Consider the following 25,537-nt stretch of genomic DNA (forward strand, 5'->3'; position numbering starts at 1 on the left):
ATAATAGAAAATATTTGCCTACCATATATCTGACATAAAACTGGTATGTGGAATGTATAAAGAATCCTAGAACGACTTAAAAAAAAGCAAAATAATCAAATTATAAAATGGATAGAACTATGAAGAGACATTTCACTGAAGCAGATATACTGAGATAAATGGGCACATAAAAAGATTTCCAACATCACCATCCATCAAATCTCAGACCTCAGCATATTCTGCTTTCTCCATGTGAACCCCTGGACGCTGTCAGAGATCGTGAGAAACACAGGAGCTTCTACTGAACAGTCCAGTTGATGTGTATTAGCAACCTGTAATTGTTTTTGGAAACTAACAATGGAAACACAGATACAAAAATATTCTCAGCTCAAGAAATATGCACTTTGTCATTATTAGTGATTTTTTTTTTTTTTTTGAGACAGAGTCTTGTTCTGTCACCCAGGCTGAAGTGCGGTGGTGTGATCTCGGCTTACTGTAACCTCTACCTCCCAGGCTCAAGCGATTCTCCTGCCTCAGCCTCTTGAGTAGCTTCAACCACAGGCGCGCACCACCACACCCAGCTATTTTTTGTATTTTTAGTAGAGATGGGTTTTCACCATGTTGGCCAGGCTGGTCTCCAATTCCTGACCTCAGGAGATCCACCCCCCTTGGCCTCCCAAAGTGCTGGGATTACAGGGGTGAGCTACAGCGCCTGGCCGCCACTAGAACTAACACCTCAGGTACTGGATGCCTCCTTCGAAAGATTTGATAATCGTTCTTACAGGATTATGTGGTAATGAGTGTCTCTGTCATTCATTTAGGTAAGATGCATAGGCAATAGTGATCTATAAAATATAGACTTAATTGATCTACAAAAATATAGATTTAATACAAAGTTACCACAATCACAATGATATATGAAGATAAACCATTTAAAAATTACAAGAGATACTAACAAAATAGGTATAGATGGTGAGTAAAGGACAAAAATAACTAGCATTGTTACTGTAGCATCATCATTAAAAGCTTTGTCTTTGCAACCAGGCAACATGGATTCAAATCTCGATTCTGCCTCTTACTGAAATGTGACCAGATGAGTCTTTTAAAGCAGAATATGCTGAGATCTGAGATTTGATGGATGGTGATGTTGGAAATCTTTTTATGTGCCTATTTATCTCAGTATAACTGCTTCAGTGAAATGTCTCTTCATAGTTCTACCCATTTTCTAAATATATATATATAGAGAGAGAGAGAGAGAAAGAGAGAGAGAGAGAGATGGAGTCCCGCTCTGTCACCGAGACTGGAGTGCAATGGTGGGAACTCGGCTAACTGCAACATCCGCCTCCCAGGCTCAAGTGATTCTCCTGCCTGAGCCTCCCGAATAGCTGGGATTACAGGTGCCTGCCACCACACCCAGCTAATTTTTGTATTTTTAGTAGAGACAGGGTTTCACCATGTTGATCACGCTGGTCTTGAACTCCTGACCTCAGGTGATCCCCCCGCCTCGGCCTCCCAAAGTGCTGGGATTACAGGCATGAGCCACTGTGCCCAGCCTAATTTGATTATTTTGCCTATCTGTCCTAAGTTTCCTCACCTCTGAAATGAGAATATCATTAATTCTTATTTCAGGAGCTGACGATGCAGTTGTTACACATAAAGCATTAATAACTGTGATTCTTACTCTAAATGTGATTGATATAAAATATATATGCAAAGATAAATCATTATTAAAGAATATATATCAGTTATTTAAAATGAAAACAAATCTAAGGGGAGTATATTAAATGGCAGCTGTCATGGCAAAAGTTGCACAAATATCATGTTTTGCTGTAAGATCCTCTGGCTCAGAACAGAAATACCAGCCACAGTGGGAAGTTGAATTGCCTCCAGGGATTCACTGAGAGAAATTATCTCCTCTGCATAAATGATAATTAATATCTTGGGGACTCTCTTATTAACTGTATTTTCATTTCTCCAGATGCTGGTTAACCTCCACATGCTTGATTTTCAAGCATCTGATCTTTGATAACTTCCATATTAAGGACTTCATTTCACCATCTAGTATCCCTGTACTTTAATTGAACTAAAGATTTACAAGGACACTCCATTTTCCTATTTACAGAGAACCTAGTCTGTACCTGCCATTGTTTTACATACATTTTCATGTCACAAAATTTTGTTTCCAAGCAACACCCTCATTTATGTATTTTCTAAGTGTTCACTGGAGTAACACAGAGAAGAAATGCAGTAAACATACAATTTGGATTAAAATGTATGGAAGGAAAAAATCCTTAAAGTAAAAATCATATATAAAAACAAAAAGTCATTTTACTACTATTGGCTCATGGCTGTAATCCTAGCACTTTGGGAGGCTGAGGCAAGAGGAATGCTTGAGGCCAAGAGTTCAAGACCAACCTGGCCAACATAGCGAGACCCCACATCTAAAAAGAAAAAGAAAAAGAAAAGCAGCTATGGAATATGTTACACAATACCATAAACTGAACATGACATGAACATAACACAGCCTTTGGAAAAATGCCCTTTGGCTAAAACTGCTTGATCATATGATGTAATAAACTTTTCCACAAATTCATTTGCATTGAACTACTGTAAAAATATTTTAGGCAATTTAAACAGCATTTCACAAATATTTTCAAGAATGACGTTGTGTAATGAGCCCTATGGGTTCAGCAGAAAGGAAGAGTATTATCTACTATTATGAAGAAAGCGGAGGTCTTTCCTAACAAAGAAGTTAGAAATTTCTTTTCTTTTTTTGAGAGTCTCACTCTATTGCCCAGGCTGGAGTGCAGTGGTGAGATCTCAGCTCACTGCAACCTCTGTCTCCCGGGTTCAGGTGATTCTCCTGCCTCAGCCTCCCTGGTAGCTAGGACTACAGGAGTGCGCCACCACACCTGGCTAATTTTTGTATTTTTAGTAGAGATGGGGTTTCACCATGTTGGCCAGGCCCGTCTTGAGCTCCTGACCTAAGGTGATCCACCTGCCTCGGGCTCCCAAAGTGCTGAGATTACAGGCATGAGCCACCATGCCTGGCCAGAAATCAGAAGTTTCAAGAGTAAATATTCAGTGTTGTACTACAGTCAGTTTCCATTTTGTGATTTTTGTCTTATAACACCATTTATACCTCTGCACTCCCTCTTCTTATTCTGCCCATCTGGCCAAGCTGATAATGTCCGTGTTCCCTCCTTTGGCACTAGATGGAAGTTCAAATCACGTGTGGGATCCTCACCCCAACCCACCCTTTTATTAAAGGTTATTACCATAACACCCCAAGCAAGTTATTTATCCCTGCTCTCTCAAGCCATTTTGGACCGGTTTGGGAAGTCAATCCTGCTTCTCACAGAAAGCCTCATTATGCAATACACATTTCCCTAAAACTTCATTGTTCGGCATCATCATTTTCCATATCTAAACCAAACTGTAGATGGAGTTCAATACACTTCCTGTGGAGAGGTGACAAATTAACATTACCAAAAACATGATAAGGCTAAATTTATGAAACTATTAGTTTACCTACGAAAACAAAATGAAATTCCCATTATATAAGTTCATTTTTAAGAGGAAACTCATGAATATTAGTCTTGTCAAATTATGTGAGCATAGCATTCTGTTATTTTTGTTATTCTGCACTATTTATAATTTCATAATTTTTTTTTTTTGAGACAGAGTCTCGCTTTCTCGCCCAGGCTGGAGTGCAGTGGCGTGATCTCGGCTCACTGCAACCTCCACCTCCTGGGTTCAAGTGATTCTCCTGCCTCAGCCTCTCGAGTAGCTGGGATTACAGGTGCGTGCCACCATGTCCAACCAATCTTTTTTGTTGTTGTTATTTTTTAGTAGAGATGGGGTTTCACTGTGTTGGCCAGGGTGGTCTCGATCTTCTGACCTCATGATCCACCCGCCTCGGCCTCCCTAAGTGCTGGGATTACAGGTGTAAGCCACCACACCCAGCCAATATTTTTCATACAATTGTTTTTTTTGAGACAGGGTCTCACTCTGTCACCCAGGCTGGAGTGCAATGGTGCGATCTTGGCTCACTGCAACCTCTGCCTCCAGGCTCAAGTGATCCACCTGCCTCAGTCTCCCTGAGGAGCTGGGACTACAGGCATGAGCCACCCTGCCTGGGTAATGTTTCTATTTTTTTTGTAGAGACAGGGTTTTGCCATGTTGTCCTGGCTGGTTCGAACTCCTGGACTCAAGTGACCCTCCTGCCTTGGGCTCTCAAAGTGCTAGGATTACAGGCATGAACCACCACACCCAGCCCATACACTTTCTATATTTGTATTTTCACTTCATGTAAATAAAGATGCATGCCATAGTTATTTAGCACACAAGCATGTAAAAATATAATACGGTATATATTCACCAACACTGTGGCAGCTTTCAGGGTGTAAGAGTATGAAAACTGCACTTTCTATGGGATTTTCATTATATCCATATAAATATTCTAAGGCAGAGTGTAGAGAGAATAATTCAAGTGCAGAGTATGATTACAGTTTCCCAAAATTGTATGTTGTTTGATTCCACAAAGAAAAAAAATTTGTTCTAGATCCTCCAACCTAAAAGACTGAGTGTATTGTTATTATCTGCTATGAAGTATCCTACTGAGGTAGGATAAAACGATGTTGGTACAAAGAATGTGATTTGTTTATAGTTATAAGAAAACATTGAATTTTTTTTGGCAAAACATTATGTCTGTGACACATTCTTAATAAAACTGTAGCAAAATGTAATTCAAGCAATTAGTGTGAATTCTACTAAAAAAAAAAAAAAAACAAAAAAAACAAAAAAAACCATGGTATTCTGGTTTTTCTGACCAAGCTCTCCACTCTAATAACTGTTACCTCTTCAATTTCAAAAATAAGCCTATTTTTCATCAATCTCTGCTATAAAACAGCTATTGCCATTCAGTAGAGAAAGTGGCAACCGTTTCCCCTGCACTATTCCCATCACATAATCAGTCACTAATAACTTATTACTCTCCTCTCGTAAAAATTCCAGTGTCCTGAGGTCTTGGCCTGCTCAATGCAGGTAGAGCCTTACTTCCCTAAAACCCATGGTGTCTTTCTCTCAGAAAAGCACCCTGAACACAATCAGTATGATGATTGATATCATAGTTTTACATTATTTTCTGCCCCGAAACCATGGTCTCTCAATTGAGAGAATATTTAATTTTACAAGGCAGAGTCCTCCTTCTTCAATAAACATGGATAAAAATGATCCTCATGTAATGAAGTAAGCCTTTCCATACTGTGGTTCTTTCCCAGATAGGCACCACGAAAGGTGCTTAAGGATGCAAAATAGCCACACATCCATAGTTCAGGTTGAAAGTCACAAACAGTAGCCTTTTTGAGAAACCTCAAACAATGGAATAAAAGATTTTATAACCTGAAGGTAAGTAGCCATTTCCAAATGTCCTTTGACCTTTGAAATATATAATGTCTTAAGTTTTACCATATTGGAACGTGTAATTATTGTGCAGTTTATCATATTAAAAGTGAATCAAAGAACTAGAGACTGAGTCACTCTTTGTATGAATCCTCACCTACAGTTACAGTCTTAGGGTAAGAGCTTCAGGATGCTCTTACACATTACCTTTGTGTGGTTCCATCAAATACGTAGATTTTAATGCCTGCAAAGCAGTAAGGCCTGAATAAAGCCTCTGCCACACACAGTACATTTATGTGATTTCTCATTATTATGGACTCTTGGATGTCTATTAATACTTGAACTCATGAGGAGTTTGCCACAGTCATTGCATTTTTTTTTTCCTTTAAGATGGAGTTTTGCTCTTTTTGCCCAGGATGGAGTGCATTGGCACGATCTTGGCTCACTGCAACCTCCGCCTCCTGGGTTCAAGTGATTCTCCTGCCTCAGCGTCCTATATAGCTGGGATTACAGGCACACGCCACCAGGCCTAGCTAATTGTGTACTTTTAGTAGAAATGGGGTTTCGCCATGTTGGTCAGGCTGGTCTTGAACTCCTGACCTCAGGTGATCCACCTGCCTCGGACTCCCAAAGTGTTGGGATTACAGGCATGAGCCACTGCACCCAGCCAGTCATTGCATTTTCAAGGAATCTCTCAGGCATAAATTCTCTGATGTTGTCAAAGGAATGAATTCTAACTGCAAAAGTTACCACCTTCATTTGTAAGGTTTCTCTCCACTATGAATTCTGTGATGGCTTGCAAGGTTTGAACTCTGACTTTAGAACTTTCCACACGTTACATTTGTAAGGTTTCCCACCAGTATGGATTGTCTGATGGGTAGTTAGGCTTGAACAGATACTAAAGGGTTTCCCACACTCATATGGTTTCTCGCCGGTATGAATTCTCTGATGCCTTGCAAGTTTTGAAGTTTGGCTAAAGGCTTTGCCACACTCATTACACTTGTAAGGTTTCTCTCCAGTATGAATTCCCCGATGTCTTGCAAGGTGTGAATTCTGAGTGAAGACCTTCCCACACTCATTGCATTTGTAAGGTTTTTTTCCAGTATGGATTGCCTGATGGGTAGTTAGGCTTGAACGGACACTAAAGGCTTTCCCACACTGATTACACTCATATGGTTTCTCTCCGGTATGAGCTCTCTGATGCCTTGCAAGCTTTGATGTTTGACTAAAGGCTTTGCCACATTCATTACACTGGTAAGGTTTACCTCCAGTATGAACTCTCCGATGTCTTGCAAGGTGTGAATTCTGAGTGAAGACCTTGCCACACTCATTACATTTGTAAGGTTTTTCACCAGAATGGATGACCTGATGGGTAGTTAGGTTTGAATGTTCACTAAAGGCTTTGCCATACTCATTATACTTGTAAGGTTTCTCTCCAGTATGAATTCGCTGATGCCTTGAAAGGTATGAATTATGCCTAAAGACCTTGCCACATTCATTACATTTATAAGGTTTCTCTCCAGTATGAATTCCCCGATGTCTTGCAAGGTGTGAATTCTGAGTGAAGACCTTGCCACACTCATTACATTTGTAAGGTTTTTCTCCAGTATGGATGACCTGATGGGTAGTTAGGCTTGAATACACACTGAAGGCTTTGCCACACTCATTACACATATAAGGTTTCACTCCAGTATGAATTCTTTGATGATTTGCAAGGTGTGAATTTTGAGTGAAGACCTTGCCACATTCATTACATTTGTAAGGCTTTTCTCCAGTATGGATGACCTGATGGGTAGTTAGGTTTGAATGTGCTCTAAAGGCTTTGCCACACTCATTACACTTGTAAGGTTTCTCTCCAGTATGAATTAGCTGATGCCTTGCAAGGTGTGAATTACGCCTAAAGACCTTGCCGCATTCATGACATTTGTAAGGCTTTTCTCCGGTGTGAATTACCAGATGAATAGCTAGGCTTGAACGAACACCAAAGGCTTTGCCGCACTCATTGCACTTGTAAGGTTTCTCTCCAGTGTGAATTCTCCAGTGATTTGTAAGGTGTGAATTTTGAGTGAAGACCTTGCCACATTCATTACATTTGTAAGGTTTTTCTCCACTGTGGGTTGCCTGATGGATAGCTAAGCTTGAACGAGCTCTAAAGGCTTTTCCACACTCATTACACTTGTAAGGTTTCTCTCCAGTATGAATTCCTCGATGTCTTACAAGGTGTGAATTCTGAGTGAAGACCTTGCCACATTCATTACATTTATAAGGTTTCTCTCCAGTGTGAATTTTCTGATGTTGTGAGAGTTGTGAATTTCGACTAAAGACCTTACCACACTCATTACATTTGTAACGTTTTTCGCCAGTATGGATCACCTGATGGGTAGTTAGGTTTGAACGTGTTCTAAAGGCTTTGCCACACTCATAACATTTGTAAGGTTTCTCTTTAGTATGACTTCTCTGATGACTTGCAAGGTGTGAATTTTGAGGAAAGACCATGCCACATCCGTTAGATTTGTAAGGGCTTCCCCAATTATTTGCTTTTTGCCCCTGTGTGAGTAATAAAGAAGAGATAAAATCTTTGAGATATTTCTTAGAAATGTGGGTTTTGACATTATAAGGCATTTGTTGAGGTGGTGAAACTGAGAAATTATTGTTGAAAGACTTCTCAACCTGATTACGTTCATAAATTTTCCCTTCATATTGAAAAAGCTGCAGTTCAGGCAGATGTGACTGAAGGCTTAATCCAAGCTGATTTTTAATAAGCTTGTTTCTTGCATCTCTTTTATCATGTTCATCTCTTCCATGAGTGAGATTGCCTTCTTGGGTCAAAAGCACTCCTTTGTAATTTCCTTCAGCATCTCTGCATTGATACTCAAGGTCATGTGTATTTTTCTGGACTTCCCTGAAGGAACATCCTTCAATGTCTTGGCTTTCCTGTCTTTCCAACATCACTGTTTGGAATACTTCTCCTGTATTACTCTTCCCTTTGTGTGGTAAATCTTTCATTACAAATTCGGAAGAGAGAGCTACAAGATATAAAGATCCATAGGTTTCCAATTAATTGTAGTATGTAAACAAGTATTTTACACCGAAAAACAATATTACACCGAAAAACAATATTAAACCAAAAGCAATTCTTATATTAAACAGATTTATAAACTTCAGAACAATAATATTCAATTTTTAGGAACACAAAGGAAAGAGGATTGTTTAATAAAGAAAAGTTGATTCCATGTAATTCAAATTAATAGTATGGAAGCCTAGTTCCCAACCTACAATACTGTAGCCAGCAAAGCAATCATTCAGTCATAAAGGAGAGAAAGTCTTCCCCAGACAAACAAAGCTAAGGGAATTTAGCATGATCAGACCTGTTTTACAAGAAATGATAAAGGGAGTTCTTCAAATCCAAAGAAAATGATGCAATGTAACTGTTACACTAATATTAATATCATAATCATGGTGTGCAAACCATTTATATATTTACTAAGAGGGCTAAAAGATAAAACTATTAAAAATAAGCACAACAGTTTGTTAAGTGATAGGCAGTACACAACATAAATTGCAACATAAAAAATTCAAAATGCAGGGTGAGAAGGGAACGAACATGCACAGAGGTTTTAGTTTCTTTTTTTGCAATCAAAGATAAGTTGATATTGATTTGAGATAAATTGTTAAAAGCTATAGGATGTTTTTATAAGCCTTATTTATTTTTTATTATACTTTAAGTTTTAGGGTACATGTGCACAATGTGCAGGTTAGTTACATATGTATATATGTGCCATGTTGGTGTGCTGCACCCATTAACTCGTCATTTAACATTAGGTATATCTCCTAATGCTATCCCTCCCCCCTACCCCCACCCCACAACAGTCCCCAGAGTGTGATGTTCCCCTTCCTGTGTCCATGTGTTCTCATTGTTCAATTCCCACCTATGAGTGAGAACATGCGGTGTTTGGTTTTTTGTCCTTGCGATAGTTTGCTGAGAATGATGGTTTCCAGCTTCATCCATGTCCCTAAAAAGGACATGAACTCATCATTTTTTATGGCTGCATAGTATTCCATGGTGTATATGTGCCACATTTTCTTAATCCAGTCTATCATTGTTGGACATTTGGGTTGGTTCCAAGTCTTTGCTATTGTGAATAGTGCCGCAATAAACATACGTGTGCGTGTGTCTTTATAGCAGCATGATTTATAATCCTTTGGGTATATACCCAGTAATGGGATTGCTGGGTCAAGTGGTATTTCTAGTTCTAGATCCCTGAGGAATCGCCACACCGACTTCCACAATGGTTGAACTAGTTTACAGTCCCACCAACAGTGTAAAAGTGTTCCTATTTCTCCACATCCTCTCCAGCACCTGTTGTTTCCTGACTTTTTAATGATCGCCATTCTAACCGGTGTGAGATGTAAGCCTTATTTTATGGTGACCACAAAGTAAAAGCCTGTAATAGACATATTAATAATAAAAAGCAATGAATTAAAACATACTGCCATTTTGTTACTTCTTTTCTAATTGTTTTCTAACTTCTCTCTTGCTTTCTTTCTTACTGTCTTCCTTTGTGTTTAAGTGATTTTCTCTGGTAGTATAAGTCCTTACCTATCAATAATAACATTAAATAGAAATGGACTAAATTCTCCAATTACAAGAGAGAGGCCTGCTGAATGGATTACAAAACATACAGCTAACTATATGTTTCCTACAACAAACTCACTTCACCTATAAGGATACATGTAGACAAAAAGTGAGGGGATGGAAAAAGATATTTCATGGAACTAGAAATCAAAAAAGAGCAGTAGTAGGTATACTTAGATAAAATAGACTTTAAGTCAATAAGTGTAAAAAGAGACAAAGTCAGTATATAATGAGAAAAGGATCAACTTAGCAAAAGGATATAATAAATATGTACACACCCAAATATGTAAAGCTAATGTTAATAAATCTAAAGGGAGAGACAGGTAGCAATGCAATAATATTAGGGGACTTCAAAACACAATTTTTGGTAATGAATAGGTCATCCAGGCAGAAAACCAATAAAAAAAAAATTAGAGTTAAAATATACTGCAGACTAAATGGACCTAAAAAAAGACTTTTTAAATTTTTTTTCTATTTTAAACAGATGGGATCTCCCTGTGTTGTCCAGGCTGTGGTCCATTGCCTAGTCACAGGTGAGTTCACAGTGCACTGCAGCCTTGAACTTCTGGCCTTAAGCATTCCTCTCTCCTCAGCCTCCCAAGTAGCTAAAATTACAGGTATGTTCCATGCCCTAACAGACGTTTACAGACCATTTTATCCAGCTGTTGCAAAATACATATTCTTCTCATCAGCACATGGATTATGCTTCAGGATAGATTATATGTTAAGACACCAAACAAGTCTCAATAAATTCAAAAAAGTCAAAATTGTATCTAGTATCTTTTCTGACCACAATAAAATAACACTAGAAACCAACAAGAAGAGCCTCAGAAGATACACAAACATGGCTGGGCATGATGGCTCACACCTGTAATCCCAGCACTTAGGGAGGCCAAAGTTGGGCAGATCACCTGGCGTCAGGAGTTCAAGACCAGCCTGGCCAACATGGTGAAACCCTGTTTCTACTAAAAACACAAAAATTAGCCAGGCGTGGTGGCACATGCCTATAATCCTAGCTACTCGGGAGGCTGAGGCAGGAGAACTGCTTGATCCCAGGAGGTGGAGGATGCAGTGAGCCAAGATTGTGCCATGCACTCCAGCCTGGGTGACAGAGCAAGAGTCTGTCTAGAAAAAAAAAAAAAAAGAAGATACACAAACACATGGAAATTAGACAATATATTCCTGAACAGCCATTGAGTTAATGAAGAAATTAAGAAGGAAATAAAACACTTCTTTTTTTTTTTTTTTTTTTTTTTTTGAGATAAGGTCTTGCTCTGTCACCTACACTGGAGTGCAGTGGTGTGATCTCAGCCCACTGCAACCTCCACTTCCTGGGCTCAAGTGATCCACCCACCTCAGCCCCCCAAGTAGCAGAGACCACAGGCACACACCACCATGCCCAGCTAATTTTTGTATATTTTACCAAGACAGAGTTTGGACATGTTGCTCAGGCAGGTCTCAAACTCCTGAGCTCAAGCAATCCGCCCACCTCAGCCTCCTAAGGTGCTGGGATTCCAGGCATGAGCCACCATGCCTGGCTAAAAATTTCCTGAAACAAATTAAAATGCAAAACAGCACAATCTATAGGATACAGAAAAAGCAGCAAAAAGAGGAAAGTTTGTAGCAATAAACACCTATATCAAAAAAACAGTAAGTCAACAAATAAAGCACCTAATGATACAACTCAAGGAACTAGAAAAGCAAGAACAAACCAAACCCAAAAGTAGTAGAGGGAAAGGAATAATAAAGATCACAGTAGAACTAACCAAAATAAAGACTAAAAAAAAATCTAAGATCAATAAAATGAAAAGTAGGATTAAAAAAAAATTTTTTTTTTTTTTCAGATGGAGTTTTGCTCTTGTTGCCTGGGCTGGAATGCAGTGGCATGATACCAGCTCGCCATAACCTCTGCCTCCCGAGTTCAAGAGATTCCCCTGCCTCAGCCTCCCGAGTAGCTGGGATTACAGGCATGTGCCACCACGCTCAGCTAATTTTGTATTTTTAGTAGAGATGGGGTTTCTCCATGTTGGTCAGGCCGGTCTTGAATTCCCAACCTCAGGTGGTCCACCCACCTTAGCCTCCCAAAGTGCTGGGATTACAGGTGTGAGCCACCGCACCTGGCCTAAAAAAATATTTTTTTAGAGATGGGGTCTACCTCTCTCACACAGGCTGGAGTGCAGTGGCCCAGTCATAACTCACTGCAGCCTTGAACTCCTGGGTTTAACTGATCCTCCTCCCTCAGCCTCCCAAGTGGCTGGGACTACAGAAATGCACTACCATGCTTGGCTAATTTTCATTTTATTTTTAGAGATGGGGTCTCTTTCTATGTTGCCCAGGCTGGTTTGAACTCCCCGCCTCAAGCAATTCTCCTTTCTCAGTCTCCCAAGTTCCTGGGATTACAGGCGTGAGGCACCATGCCTAGCTTGAAAAGTAGGTTTTTTTAAAAGATAAGCAACATCGACAAACTTTTAGCTAAACTGAAATAAAAGGTGGGGGGAGGTACACCCAAATTAATAAAATCAGAGACAAAACAGAAAACATTAGAACTGATACCATAGATACACAAAGGACCATTAGGGACAATTATGAACAACTACATACAAATTTAAAAACCTAGAAGAAAGGGATACATTTCTGGGCACATACAACCTATCAAGACCGAAACATGAAGAAATAGAAAACCTGAAGACACTAATAACAAAATTGAAGCTGCAAAAAAAAAAAAAAAAAATTTCATGTAGAAGAAAAGCCCAGGATTGAATGGATTCACTGCTGAATTCTACCAAACACTTGAAGAAGAACTAATACTGGCTAGGCATGTTAGCTCACGCCTGTAATCCCAACAGTTTGGGAGGCTAAGATGGGAGGATTGCTTGATGCCAGAAGTTTGAGAGCAGCCTGGGAAACACAGCAAGACCTCAGCTCTACTAAAAAATAAAAAAGGATTTGGCCAGGCACGGTGGCTCATGCCTGTAATCCCAGCACTTTGGGTGGTTGAGGCAGGTGGATTACCTGAGGTAAGGAGTTCAAGACCAGCCTGGCCAACATGGTGAAACCCCAACTCTACTAAAAATACAAAAATCAGCCAAGTGTGGTGGCACACGCCTGTAATCCCAGCTACTTGGGAGGCAGAGGCAGGAGAATCGTTTGAATCTGGGAGGCAGAGGTTGCAGTAAGCCAAGATTATGCCACTGCATTCCAGCCTGGACAAGAGAACGAGACTCCATCTCAAAAATAAACAAACAAACAAAAAAACACAATTAGTTGGGCATGGTAGTGTGTGCCTGTAACCCCAGCTACTGGGGAGGATGTGGAGGGAGGGTCAGTTGAGCCCAAGAGTCTGAGTTTGCAGTAAGCTATGATTGTGCCACTGAACTCCAGTCTGGGTGAGATAGAGAGAGAGAGACTATCTCAAATAATAATAATAATAATAATAATAATAATAATAATAATAATAATGATAATAATAATAATGAAAGAAAGAAAAGAAAAAATAAAGAATACTAATTCTACTCAAACTATTTCAAAAATTGAAGGGAGCACATATTTCCAAACTCATTTTATCAGGCCAGCATTACCCTGATACCAAAAAGCAGACAAGGACACCATAACAAAAAGAAAACTATAGGCCACTACCCCTGATGAATATACATGCAAAAATCCTTGACAAAATAGAATTCAACAACACATTAAAAAGACATTCACCATGATCAAGTGGGATCTATTCCAGGAATGCAAGGATAGTTTAATACACGCAAATCAATTAATGTGATTCATCACATCAACAGAATCAAGGACAAGAAGCATATTATCATTTCAATAGATGCTGGGAAATGACTCAATAAAATCATTATCTCTTCACAATAAAAAGTCTCAACAACTTGGGTACAGAAAAAACATACCTAAGCATGATAAAAGCCATATATGACAAATCCAGAGGGAATGTACTAAATAAGAAAAAATTGAAAGCCTTTCTGCTAAGATCTGAAAGACAAGGATGTCCACTTTCACTACTTCTGTTCAACACAGCATTGATGTTCTAGCCAAAGCAATTAGGCGAGAGAAAGAAATAAAAAGCATACAAATGGAAAAGGAAGAAGTCAAAATATACTTCTTTGCAGATGACATGATTTTATATTTAGAAAAACCTAACAACTCCACTAAAACACTCTTAAAATTTAGCTAACTATATAGAATTTGGATCTGTAAGACTGAGAACTGGGCATCAGATAGAATCAACTACAGAAGGAAACACCAAAGGAGATGAAACAACCCTTTTGTAACAGCCCTCCCTGTGCCACACGGAGTCAAGGAACCAGAGTTCTCAGAAGCTAGATAACAGTGTTGTCCATCATGATAAAGACTTTGCCTTTGTCTGAGCTGCAGCACCACTGGAAGGTGAAAGGATAAACTAGTACAAGTCTAAAGGATAGACAAAAGGGGGCAAATAAAGATTTCTGTTCTGAGGTCACAGAATTCAAACTTCTGTTTTCCCACAGAACTCTCAGATTTGCATAGAGTTTCCCAAACACTATTTAATAAACGGCATTTTCTCTACCTATCTGAACTCTTACCTGTGATCACAGCTTTGATCCATTCCCATCCATCTGGGTTTCTTGCTGTTTGTACTTGGCTCTCCACAGTGAAAGGCTCCTTCCCTTGCTCCAACATAGAGATAATACTGAGGTCAAAACAAGAGATTCCTGCTTATGAAAAGAAAGGAAAACAATGGGCTGTAGATTTTCCAGAGTCCCAGTCCTATGTTTACATGAGGAGGGAGGACTTTACAGCTGTATCTAAAAAAACACTTCAAAAATTCATCCACTAAATGCTTCTTTATAAATTGTTAGGAAACACTATAATATGCAAATATATAGCTCTCATCCCAAAACCACTGAATCGAAGCATGGGGATAGAAAACAGGGAATTGGATATTTTAAAAGTCCTGAAACCCTCCAGTGACATCAGGAAGAGGACAATTAAAATCCAGTTTCCACATTATGGAGATTTTCATTTTTCAGTCAACACAGCTTCAGTCTCAGCCAAGCAATGCAGGGGCTCCCAGGAGACCCACATGGAAAATGAAAAGATACACAGGGGCAGATCCTGACTTCTGGAAGAAAGTCATCCTCACCCAGGGAGGCCAGGTTCCTATAATTCTCCAACATCACGTCCCTGTACAAAGTCCTCTGAGCGGGGTCCAGGCATGTCCACTCCTCCTGAGAGAATTCTATAGCCACATCCCTGAATGTCACCTGTCCCTAAAATGAAAAACACATCCACCAAGGGGATATAAGGAAAAGTTCCAATCTTCACATAAAATTAGAAGACAGAATAGATTAAACTGAAGTAAGTGGGCCGATATCCAAGTTGTGATATGATAAAATATACATATGGTCTTCATCCCCCTTTCCTGACATACATCTCACTTGGAATCTCTGGAGTGATAAGTGCCTTTGTAAGCTAATGAGATGACTGGTGGCTGGAGGCCCCAAGATAGTTTCAGAATGGCGGGGTGGTCACCGGAAAGACCAAGGCTGGATTACAGAGTTGGGACTTCGAGCCCCATCCCCCAACTTACCCTGAGGGGATGGGGGCTGAAGGCTCAGCTGACCACCAGTAGCCAAAGATGTAAGCAATCATGCCCACTTAATGAAGCCCCCATAATAACCCGAAAGGACAGGGCCTGAACAAGCTTCAGGATAGGGAAACACATGGAGGCTCTGAGGACGCCTCCCCGACCCCCACCAAAGACAGCACTCAGCCTCCCAAGTAGTTGGGATTACAGGCATGCACCACCACGCCATGCTCCTTCTCCCATACCTTACCCAATAGACTGCTTACATCTGGCTGTTCATCTGTATACTCGGTAATATCCTATATAATAAATGGGTCAATATAAATAAAGTGTTTCCCTGATTTCTCTGAGCCATTCCAGCAAATTAATCAAATCTGAGGAGGGGGTCACGGGAATTCATGATGTATAAGCCAGTCAGTGAGAAGCAGAGGCCATCTGTGTTTGCAACTGGCATTGAAGTGGGCACACTCTTGTTGGATTGAGCCTTCAACCTGTGGGATCTGATGCTATGTCCAGGTAGACAGTGTCAGAATTGAACTGAATAGGAGGTCACTCAGCTGGTGTCCAGTGCAGAATTGCTTGCTTGGTGTGTGTGGGAAAACCCAGGACATCTGGGATCACAGATGTGTTCTCCATTGTGAGAGTACAGTAGGAGAAACTGGGTCTGTTTTCACCACATTCTCACACACACAGGTATTTTTGGGCAGAATGTTTCCTTAATTCTGTCTTCTTATACTCTTCTATAAGAGGTTATGACAGTCTTTAAATCAGTGTTGATTTCTCAGTTTTGTAGACAATACAAAAAATACACAAATATACAAATAAAAAACCAACACCGGGTTATCTTTATTGAAGTGCTATATATTATATCTAACACACCAAGTGATATTCAGTATCTAGATGATCTAGAGCATGAATGATGTCTTACGAGATGAAAATGTGTACAGTGACTTTAAAGAAAGGTCAGAATCTAAAAACTGTGATCATCGCAATAACAATGACAGATGTTTCTGAGCACTTCCCAAGTGCAAGGCATTATTCTATTTATTTATTTATTTACTTACTTATTTTTTTGAGACAGAGTCTCTCTATCACCCAGGCTGGAGTGCAGTGGCATGATCTCAGTTCACTGCAACCTCTGCCTCCTGGGTTGAAGCGATTCTCCTGCCTCAGCCTCCCAAGTAGCTGGAATTACAGGCACCCACTACCACACCCGGCTAATTTTTGTATTTTTAGTAGAGACGGGGTTTCACCATGTTGACCAGGCTAGTCTCAAACTCCTGACCTCAGATGATCCACCCGCTTTGGCCTCCTAAAGTGCTGGGATTACAGGCGCAAGCCACCGTGCTCAGTCTGGCATTATTCTAAATAAATGTCTTGCATGTACTAACTTGTATATGAATATGATAGCCCATGAGAGAAAGATCTGTTCCCATCTTACTAGCAGATAAATGTATATGACAGACACTAAGAAACTTGCGTCAAGAGAAAGAGCTAAAATGTCAGAGCAAGCATCTGAATCCAGGTGTCTGGGAATAAGAATTAAACCTAAAGAATCAAATAGTTGGCCAGGCGTGGTGGCTCATGCCTATAATCCCAGCACTTTGGGAGGTCGAGGCAGGCAGATCACGAGGTCAGGAGATCAAGACCATCCTGGCTAACATGGTGAAACTCCGTCTCTACTAAAAAAATACAAAAAATTAGCCAGGCATGGTGGCGAGCACCTGTAGTCCCAGCTACTCAGGAGGCTGAGGCAGGAGAATGGCATGAACCCAGGAGGCGGAGCTTGCAGTGAACCGAGACTGCGCCACTGCACTCCAGCCTGGATGACAGAGCGAGACTGTCTAAAAAAAAAAAAAAAAAAAAAAAAATCAAATAGTTAACTAAAAGAACATGAAAAGGATCTAAATGAGCAAAGTTGAAACAAGTTTATGAATAACAACATGGAACTTCATAAAAGGTAATTACATATATACACACATACATTTATGCCCATAATATGTAACTATTCTTACTATTAAATCATTAATGTGATAGCTGAGAACAAATTTAAGGGCACAGAAAATATTTAAGATACAATTTGAATTGCTAAAAAACACAAAACTTATTTAAAATCATGATGTGTGGGCTGCGTGCAGTGGCTCACACCTGTAATCCCAGCACTTTGGGAGGCCAAGGAGGGCGGATCACGAGGTCAGGAGTTCGAGACCAGCCTGACCAACATGGTGAAACACCATCTCTACTAAAAATGCAGAAATTAGCCGGGTGTGGTGGTGGACGTCTGTAATTCCAGCTACTCGGGAGGGTGAGGCAGGAGAATTGCTTGAACCCGGGAGGCAGAGATTGCAGTGAGCCGAGATTGCACCACTGCACTCCAGCCTGGGTGACAGAGTGAGACTCTGTCTCAAAAAAAAAAAAAAAACATGATGTGTGCTTAATAAAAAAACACGCACTCACATCACATATACACAGTTTAGTAATAACAACAGTGAAAAGGTAAAACATCCACTCTGTCCTCATTCAGAGAAGGCTCCAGTAAAGATGTAGAACGAGCTATACATCTTTCCTAACATGAAAACATGTAAATTTTCAAAATTTGCAAGCTAAAATGTCACAACAAAACATTCACTGAAGGGCCGGGCATGGTGGCTCACGCCTATAATCCCAGCGTTTTGGGAGGCCAAGGTGGGCTGATCACTTCAGGTCAAAAGTTTGGGACCAGCCTGGCCAACATGGTGAAACCTTGTCTCTACTAAAAATATAAAAACTAGCTGGGCATGGTGGCGTGCAACTGTAGTCCCAGCTACTTTGGAGGCTAAGGCGAAAGAATTGCTTGAATCCTGGAGGTAGAGGTTGCAGTGAGCCGAGATTGCACCACTCCAGCCTGGGCAACGGACTGAGACTCTGTCACAAAATAAATAAATACAATAAATAGAATATTTAATAATTGGTAAAACAGGCCGGGCGCAGTGGCTCACGCCTGTAATCCCAGCACTTTGGGAGGCCGAGGCAGGTGGATCACGAGGTCAGGAGTTCGAGACCATCCTGGCTAACACAGTGAAACCCCGTCTCTATTAAAAATACAAAAAATTAGCCGGGCATGGTGGCGGGCGCCTGTAGTCCCAGCTACTTGGGAGGCTGAGGCAGGAGAATGGCGTGAAACCAGGAGGCGGAGCTTGCATTGGGCCGAGATCATGCCACTGCACTCCAGCCTGGGCGACAGAGCAAGACTCCGTCTCAAAAAAAATAAAATAAAAATAATAATTGGTAAAACAAGAATGTGGTTCTACCCTCTCTAATGGGAAAGAAGTTCTGCTCCTATAACCGAACAAAATAATAACCACTCTCACCTAGCACCAGTTGCACAAGGGTCCCTGCAGAAACACCAGTCTCCACTGTATGGGTTTTCTGAGAATAGTTCAATGATTCTCCTGCATTTTCCATTTAGGTTGATTTCATGTATTAAAATAGATGATGGGATGAAAGAACCCTCTGTCACTGATGTCTGTCAGTCTAAAATTCCCATTCCATTCCCAGTCATTAATAAGAGTTTGGGGTTAGAAACACAGTGACTCACTTGGTGAGCTTCAAACGTCATGTAAATGAGCCAGAAACATTTCCCCTTATTAGCCTTATTTTACATAATTTAGCAAGTATTTGTGCACATTAACACGTGACTTCCACGTGCAGCTGCTCTCATCCTGCTCCACAGAGAGCTGACAGTGCATCCAGACGTGGCCCCTGAACAATCCCTGCTGCCCAACAGCACTGACACCACAGGACCCTCACCCCATCTCCATCCATGTCTGGGTGTGAGCCCTTCCCAGGACCATGCCCAGTGCAGCCTCTTCCCAACTTCATGTCACTGGGTCACGAGAGACGGAATCTAAGCGAGATGAGAGGGACTGAGGGAAGGCACGCGTTAAGTGCGAGCAAACCTGTCAGGCAGGACGCTTCAGACTCAGAGAAGATGCCCAACTTCAAAGAATGACATTTCAAGAAGAAATAAGAGACAGAACAATCCACTGATAATATTACCTTACCTGGGTGAGAGCCATGCCTGACTTGTCTTTCTTTTCTCTTCCTCTTCTTCAAGGTTTCTTCCTTAGATAACAGGAAAGTGCCTTTAGAAGTCAATATTGAATATCCAAAACGTGCTGTTTATTGCTCAGAATCAACAGATCCCCTTCCTATGCCACAATCACACACACACGCAGGGAAGACCTCACCCTGTGGAAAGATGGTCTCAGCTGCCCACTGCACCAGGGCAATGCAGGGACAAGAAGCTCCTATGGGAAGATCAATAAGTGAGTTTCTGACCCCTTTCTTCAGAACCCGCTCTCCTCCTGGAGAAGCCCACACACACGCTGCAGCAATTGGGAGCTGGGCTGGACTGAGCTCCCCCATTCAGGGCACAGATCAAGCCCTGACCAAACCCCATGCAGAGAACAGCCTCCCTCACCTCTCTGTGGATTGCAGGCCAATCTCAGGCCTCAGAAACAAAAGATAGAGGCTGAACGTGGTGGCTCACACTATAATCCTAGCACTTTGGGAAGCTGAGGCAGAAAGATCAGTTGAGGCCAGGAGTTCAAGACCAGCCTAAACAACATAGTGAGACCCCATTTCTCTTAAAAAAAAAAGTAATAAATTTAGCCAGGCACGGTCACTCACGTCTTGTAACCTCAGCACTTTGGGAGGCCTAGACGCAGGATCTAGAGTTCATAGGAGAGGCCTGCAGGTGACATGAAGCTGTGCAGGTGGGGTTCAAAGCCATGAGCTGAGTTGATAAGGAAAGGCAATGAGTGTGGACAGAGAAAAAAGTGGCTGGAGGACTAAGCCCACGTTCAGAGAACAGAAAGTTCTGGAGACACAAGAAGAGGAAAGCATAATATGATTAGGGAGGCAACAAGAAAATTACAACAAATAGATGTGTAAAGCTTAACGGGATGTCCTGAAAGCCAAGAAAATAGAAGAGAAATTGAGCAACTGTGCCACATGCTACTGATAGGAATGGAAAGATGACAGGAAATTAAACACTGAATTTCAAATGGATCCGTCACTGGTAAATGAAAAAGAAAGGATCAGTGGAATGTTGGGTATGAGAGCTTGATTCAAGCAAGAGTTCAAGCAAGGACTGAAGGCAAGAATTGAACATAAAGTAAAAAAAAAAAAAAAATTGTAGTGTATTGTGCTCTTAAACGGAGCATAGAAGAGGAGTACTTACTACAGACTGAAAGGTAGTTTAGAGTTTTGTTTTGTTTTGTTTTTGAGATGAAGTCTCACTCTTGTCACCCAGGCTGGAGTGCAATCGTGCGATCTCGGCTCACCGTAACCTCCGCCTCCCAGGTTCAAGCGATTCTCCTGCCTCAGCCTCCAGAGTAGCTGGGATCACAGGCACGTGCCACTATGCCTGGCTAATTTTTGTATTTTTAGTAGAGACGGTGTTTCACCATGTTGGCCAGGCTGGTCTCGAACTCCTGACCTCAAGGGATCCACCTGCCTTGGCCTCTCAAAGTGCTGGGATTACAGGCGTGAGCCACCGTGCCTGGCCAATTTAGAGTATTTTTTGTTTTAAAGATGGAGTGTAGAAGAAAAAAAGACTTTATTCTGTGTGTGTGTGTGTGTGTGTGTGTGTGTGTGTTTGTTTTTGAGACAGGGTCTCACTCTGTTGCCCAGGCTAGAGTGTGACGGCATGAACATGGCTTACTGCAGCCTCAAGCTCTCGTGCTCAAGCGATTCTCTCACCTCAGCCTTGCAAGTAGCTGGGAGCGCAGGTGCAAGCCACCACATCCAGCTTATTTTTTTCTATTTTTCGTAGAGACAGAGTCTTGCTATGTTGCCCAGGCTGGTCTCGAACTCCTGGACTCAAGCAATCCTCCCACCTTGGCCTCTGAAAGTGTTGTGATTACAGGTGTGAGCCACTGTGCCCAGCCCTGTGTACGTGTCTTAATGGAGAACACCACTCCCTGGGTACAGGGATGAATTCCCTTGAAGTTAAAATTTTGAAAGCTTTACAGATTGTGAAGAAAAAAAAAAGTTAAAATTGATGGCATGCATATTGTCCTGAGACTGTGAGTGAGGCTGGCACATGGTACACAATTGCAGGGCCAGCAGCAGCCAGAAGCAGGAACAGGCCATTCCCAGTCACTACTGAGTAGGGATCACAGGTCCTGACAGGTGGGTGGGCCACTTGGAGGTCTTTTCCTTTAGTCTTTGAGATAGGAAAAAACCCAACTCTACATTCTGCTCTCACACTAAACACAGAATACTTCACCTCTAGTCACCAAAATGTGTGTGTGGCTTTTCCCACAATGACCAGGGGACTCCCAGGGGACCCCCAGCTCGGGGGGGTGAGGCGGGGGTCCTACAATTTCATTCAACTCTGACATTATCTACAAGACAGCATGGGCCGGGCACAGTGGCTCATGCCTGTAGTCCCAGCACTTTGGGAGGCCAAGGCAGGAGGATCACTTGAGGCCAGGAGTTAGAGACCAGCATGGCCAACATGGCAAAACCTCATCTCTACTAAAAATACAAAAATTAGCTGGGTGTGGTGGTGCACACCTGTAATCCCAGCTACTTGGGAGGCTGAGGCAGGCAGGAGAATCGCTTGAACTCGGGAGGCAGAGGCTGCCTTGAGCCAAGATTGTGCCACTGCACTCCAGCCTGGACAACAGAGTGAGACTGTTTCAAAAAGAAAAAAAAAAAAAGACTGCATGACGAGGTGCTACAGGTTCAGAGCTCAGTCTAAAACTGCTCCTCACTTCAGACACAGTATGCCAGTGGTAACTGTCACTTATACTTTTGAGTGACCTGATAAATACTGTGGTTCTCTTAACCCCTCCTCGGCTTTGATTAACTTTCTAGGACAGCTCTTCCTTCTGACTGTTCATCTGTATCTTCTGTAATATCCTTTATAACAAATGTGTAAACTAAGTGAAGTGTTCTCCCTGAGTTCTTTGAGCCGCCCTCACAAATTAGTAGAACCTGAGGTGGTGGGGAGGGGGATGTCAAGGGAATCCCCAATGTATAGCTGGTCGCTCAGAAGTTCAGGTACCAACGGGAGACTTACAACTGGCACCTGATGCGGGGGCAATTTCGTGGAACTGAGCCTCAATCAGTGGGATCTGATGCTAACTCCAGGTAGAGAGTTTCAGAATTGAGTTAAACTATAGGACACTCAGTTAGTGTCTGATAGAGAATGGGTTGTTGGTGGGAGAAATCCGCACACATTTTCGTGAGTGGAGGCGAGACACTGTGTAGAATGTGCCCTGTTGTATTGAGTGTGACAGGAAAGAAAATCAAAGGAAAAATATTTTTTCCTCTTAGTTCATACACTCGCCCACACCCTACCCTATTCCAGGAAAAGGGAAGTGGGTGGACTCAAAACTAAATGAGCGAAGTCACTGCCCTCTGGTTTGAATAGTGATTGCAAATGAAGCTATACCCTAATACTAATAATTGTCAAATGCACATCTTACGCATTTTACATAAAGGAGTTTCTTCCATTCTCATTTGCAACTGCATAATTTAAGTAAACGTATTTTAAATGTGTTGCATTATTATAAACCCAGAAACCAATGTCACAATGTCATCATCACATCTAATCAACGCACCACCCACCTGGACTCAGGGTCCCTCTCTTGCTTCCATACTGTGTGTTTCCCTCCCTCATCCTCTACATAGCTCTCATTCTCACATTAGCTTATTTTTTATTTTCTGTGTTTTTCCCCTGGTTCTTTGCGCGTCGTTTTGAGCCCCTCTCATCTCCTGCTATTTCTCCCCTTCTTCCTCCGCTTGCACCTGTTCTGTCCCATTCTGGGGCCTTGTTTCAACTCTGGTTCCTCTTTCTCCCCAATCTTTTCATTGTCCCCAGTCTCCATATATTTCTGCCTCTTTCTTCTCCCAACTCTGCTCCCTCTGTTGAATCTCCTCTTCCCTTCTACACCTCTTGCCCCACTCTCTGGCACCCCCAGATCCCAGGCCTCCCCCTGCTGTGGTTCTCCTTCTGCTCTCCTCGTCACCAGCTGTCCCCTCTTGCTGTCCCAGCGCCACGCTGCTTGTCTGCCCTGGCTCCAAATCCCTCCTCCTCTCCCGGACTCTGTCTGAGGAGCCTCCCACTTTCTGGCCCTCTCCCTGCCTTGCTGTCCTTCATCTCTCTGGACACCGAGCTTTTCTCTACATTTCCCCAGTTGCTTTTCTCCTTCTGCCTTCTCAGCTCCTTCTCTTACTATCTGCAAATCCCTCGCCCATCCTCTACTTTGCCATCTGTTTACGGGTTTCCCTCACTCTTTCCTCTCAGTTTTTCTACTTCTCTCTCTGTCTCTGCCCCTTTCTCCACCTGCTAATCCCCTTGGTCCACACATTCACAGGAGGGTTTGGACTAAGACGCCTGCATCTTGGAGGAGCGCATTTTCCAGGGGCTGGAGCTGGGCAGGCAACAACACCGGGTGTTACAGGACAGGCCCCGGGCACCTCCCCAGCGCGGGCTCAGGAGAAGCGGTGACTGCGAAGGGGAGGCCTGGGGAGCAGCAGGGCCCGACACGAGGAGGAGGGAGGTGGCGGGGCGACGGCGCCTTAGAAGAGGGGTGGGGTCTGCAAGATGCCAGGACCAGGCAGAGGACGCGGCCTCCCCGGTACCGGGGCTGAGGAGCTGCGCTCCAGGGGCCGACGAGGGCGAGGCTGGGAGGCGCCCAGGGCGGGAATCCACCTCGCGGGTGAGGACTTTAAAAAGCCCGGGGCGGGAGGAGGGGTCAGGAAAGGGTTTTAAGCGGGAGGAAGACGCGAAAGGCCGGGGACAGGGAGAAGCCTCAGAGCGACTTCAACCCAAAGAGAAGCGACTCCGAACCCACACCGCGAGTCAGCTGGGGTGGAGGGCGCGGTGCGGGGATCTTAAGGTATGTAGCTGCCGGGCGCAGTGGCTCACGCCTGTAATCCCAGCACTTTGGGAGGCCGAGGTGGGCGGATTACCTGAGGTCAGGAGTTCGAGATCAGCCTGGGCAACACGGTGAAACCCCGTCTCTACTAAAAATACAAAATTAGCCGGGCGTGGTGACACATGCCTGTAATCCCAGCTACTCGGGAGGCTGAGGCAGGAGAATCGCTTGAACCTGGGAGGCGGAGGATGCGGTGAGCCGAAATCGCGCCATTGCACTCCAGCCTGGACAACAAGAGTAAATCTCCGTCTCACCAAAAAAAAAAAAAAGAAAAAAAAAAAAAAGGTCTGTAGCGAGCCCGGGAACTGGCTGCGGAAACGCGGCACGGCGGTTCGCAAGTTTAATCCATACTGAGGAACACTCACTCTCGGCGGCGTCACCTGCCCCCAACACGATCCGCTTCCGGAACTGCAGAAAACTGCGCGTGCGCGGAAAAGAGCCCGGGCACTCTGGGGGCGGGGCCTGGGGAGAGGCGGGGTCTGGGGAGAGGCGGGGTCTGCGGACGAAACGCCGGGGCGGAGCTGGGGCGGGCGAGCCGTGGCGGGGTCTGCGCTTCCCTCAGCCTCCCTATCTCGCAGTCTCATTTTTCCCGGTTTGGAAACCCTGGAGTGTTCACCATGTCCCCGGGAGCACCGTTCCAATTTGAAGCAGTTTTAAGGTGAAAGAATAGACTTACGTGGACCACTTATGATAGAAACCAAAATGATTTCCTCTTACCAAGTTGAAAACGGTTTATGTTAAAATTGTTTGCCGGTGGGTTGGACCCAGTTCTGCTAGGGAGTCTGCTGCAGCTCAGGAACGGGGATCTGGGAATCGGGGATCTCGGTCTGGGAACTGGGATCTTAGTGGAGGATCCACGAGGCACGGCGATTGGATCCAGCAATTCCTGCAATTAAAATGTATTTAATTTAACTAAAATGTCTGGAAATTATCTCTGAGGATGATTCAAAGTAGAATGGGAAATGCAGCATCCTATCTGGACGGATATGCAATTTAATGCAGTAG

At 42.8% G+C, this 25,537-nt stretch overlaps 1 protein-coding gene across 6 annotated transcripts; it reads right to left on the reverse strand.

The window, feature by feature from the left end:
* Positions 1-843: 843 nt before the first annotated feature.
* On the reverse strand, positions 844-24,961 carry ZNF347 (zinc finger protein 347). Of its 6 annotated transcripts, none has more exons than XM_055370411.2 (5): positions 24,898-24,961; positions 19,640-19,700; positions 15,153-15,279; positions 14,593-14,721; positions 844-8,408 (listed from the first exon to the last, which is right to left on the reverse strand). In XM_055370411.2, exons 2-5 carry the CDS (start codon positions 19,652-19,654, stop codon positions 6,160-6,162), a joined length of 2,520 nt encoding a protein of 839 aa, XP_055226386.1. In that variant the 5' UTR covers positions 19,655-19,700; positions 24,898-24,961; the 3' UTR covers positions 844-6,159. The 6 variants fall into 6 exon arrangements, with proteins under 6 accessions (XP_055226386.1, XP_055226383.1, XP_055226385.1 ...); XM_055370408.2 differs by having other exon boundaries at positions 14,593-14,724; positions 24,898-24,954; XM_055370410.2 differs by having other exon boundaries at positions 24,567-24,942.
* Between the last annotated feature and the right edge of the window lie 576 nt (positions 24,962-25,537).

This window comes from Gorilla gorilla, chromosome 20, assembly GCF_029281585.2.
Source record: "Gorilla gorilla gorilla isolate KB3781 chromosome 20, NHGRI_mGorGor1-v2.1_pri, whole genome shotgun sequence".
Classification (NCBI taxonomy): Eukaryota; Metazoa; Chordata; class Mammalia; order Primates; family Hominidae; genus Gorilla; species Gorilla gorilla.